Source organism: Buceros rhinoceros, unplaced genomic scaffold, assembly GCF_000710305.1.
Source record: "Buceros rhinoceros silvestris isolate BGI_N320 unplaced genomic scaffold, ASM71030v1 scaffold30765, whole genome shotgun sequence".
In the NCBI taxonomy this organism is placed as follows: Eukaryota; Metazoa; Chordata; class Aves; order Bucerotiformes; family Bucerotidae; genus Buceros; species Buceros rhinoceros.
Genome location: NW_010412802.1, coordinates 5,489 through 7,390, shown reverse-complemented (window position 1 = coordinate 7,390; position 1,902 = coordinate 5,489). Strand labels below are relative to the sequence as shown.

The following is a 1,902-nucleotide window of genomic DNA, read 5'->3' as shown; positions in this document are numbered from 1 at the left end:
ATGTTACCGCAGAGCACAGCGAGGGCACCCAAGAAGCCCAGAGCACAGCCGCCCACTCTCGCCTGGCACCAGGACAAGCCCTGCAGGGGACAGGGTTCTGGCTCCCGCCCTGCCCTTTCCAGCCAGGCAGGGCTGCCAGGAAGGGGCCAGCGCTGCAATGCTGCGAAGCATTACCACCAGCTCAGCCCAGCCCAGCCGGGGAGGTGGAGGAAGCTGTGCTGGGTGCCCAATCCTCCGTCCCCCTGCACCGTGCGAATGGGGTGGGCGGCGTTCCGCTCCCCCCAGGCCAGGGCTCGGCTGGGATGGGCCCGCTGGAGCAGCAAGCCTGGTCTTGCTGCCATGCAGTTCCCACAGAACTCAGCTATGTTACTGAGCCAGAAGAGCAGCCTGCTCTTTAAATAGCTCTAGATAAACCCTGCTGCTGGGGCACCGCAGTGGGAGCAGCCCCACTGCACACAAGCCAGGAGCAATGCACTGTCCTGGACCCCAAACACAGTTCAAGCTGGGGGCTGTGGGGCCAAAGGCTTCAGATCCCAGAGAGCTCCCCAGCACCAGTGCTCCAAGGTCCCCAGGCGCCTTGCTAAAGCGTCAGGAGCATCCGCCTGGGATAGGAGAGCCCATCTTGCCATGTTCCCAGGTACACGGCTCCCTGACGAAGGGGTGGTGGGTCCTGGCAGCCCCTGCCCCCAGCACATCAAGCTCACCTGGCCACTTTGCGCTTGTCATGGGGGTGCAGCTTGGCTGCCATCTCGGGGTCCACCTGGCTCAGGCGGCGATGGAGCTCAACGCTGTCCAGCTGCTCCAGCTCCTCTTTCCTGTCAGTGACCGGCCCAGGGGCCGTGCTGGTCCTCTCCTGTGGGGCACGAGGCAGCCCTGAGTCATCACAGTCACCCCTGTGCAAGGCCAGGACAAGCAAGATGATCTCCCAGACCTACGGGGTGAACGAGGGGCTTATGGTTCCCCTTGTCCCAGTCTAGCAGGGGGAGCACTGTGCAGGGTCACAGGAAGCCTGCCCTGAACACAGAGCTCACCCTTTACCAGAGCCCCACAACGGTACCTTGGTGTTGATAAGGACCTTCCAGAGCAGGGACTCGATGTAGTAGTTGGTTCCTCCCACAATAATCGGGATCTTGTTTCGGGCAAAGATATCTTCGATGTGCCTCAGTCAGGGAGCATAAGCAGAGATGCACAGCAGGGAGGGCAGGCAGCAGCCCAAGGCCCAGACCCGACTCTCCCAGCCCCATGGAGATGGGGAGGCTGCAGGACAGGGTTATAGGTGTCCCTCACGTCTCACTCTCCTCTGCTCCCTGGGACAGGTCCCACCAAACCTCAGGGACACCAGGGACTGACGAGGAGGACAATACCAGCTCAGCACTGTTGCAGTGCCACAGAGACCTGACCCATCCAGCCCTGAGGAGGGGCCGCCCTGAGCATCAGTGGGGAAAAAGAAGCTCCAAGCCCCCGTCGGCAGCAGTGTCCTCTGAAAACCGGAGTTTGTGGCAATGTGGAGAGCCCAAGGGTGCTGCAAACACTGACCCCTCTCGCAGGCCTGGCTGTGGAGGGTGTCAATCCGTGTCTGCTTGGCCAGGCAGGCTGCAGCAGAAAAGGATATCAGAGCCACGGCTTTGTCTCTGAAATCCACCACCGTGTAGTTAGAGACGAGGGGATCCACAAAGCTGATCATGTGGTGTCTGCACAGACGCTGCTCCTGGGGAGAAACCTTGTTGGTGATGATGTCCAAGCCCTTGTACACCTAGGGGAAGAGAAAAGCCTGTCATTCATCTCTGGGTCCCATGAAACCCCCCACTGACCACTGCTCCTTCCCCCATGCACGGCTGCTGCCTGCCCCATCGCCGCTCGGAGCCCCTCGCCAGGCTCTGGAGAGCAGGAGCGCAGGCAGGG

General features: G+C 61.5%; 1 protein-coding gene across 1 annotated transcript in view; it reads right to left on the bottom strand.

Moving 5' to 3' along the window:
* The window catches only part of TRIT1 (tRNA isopentenyltransferase 1), an 8,467-nt gene extending 6,718 nt beyond the window's left edge, over positions 1–1,749 (bottom strand). Inside the window, exons 1-3 of the mRNA XM_010136528.1 lie at positions 1,613–1,749; positions 1,058–1,156; positions 705–853 (exon numbers count right to left, since the gene is read on the bottom strand). Coding sequence (XP_010134830.1) covers positions 705–853; positions 1,058–1,156; positions 1,613–1,684 — 320 coding nt within the window. The 5' untranslated portion in view covers positions 1,685–1,749. The remainder of the gene's footprint in view (positions 1–704; positions 854–1,057; positions 1,157–1,612) is intronic.
* Positions 1,750–1,902: the final 153 nt, after the last annotated feature.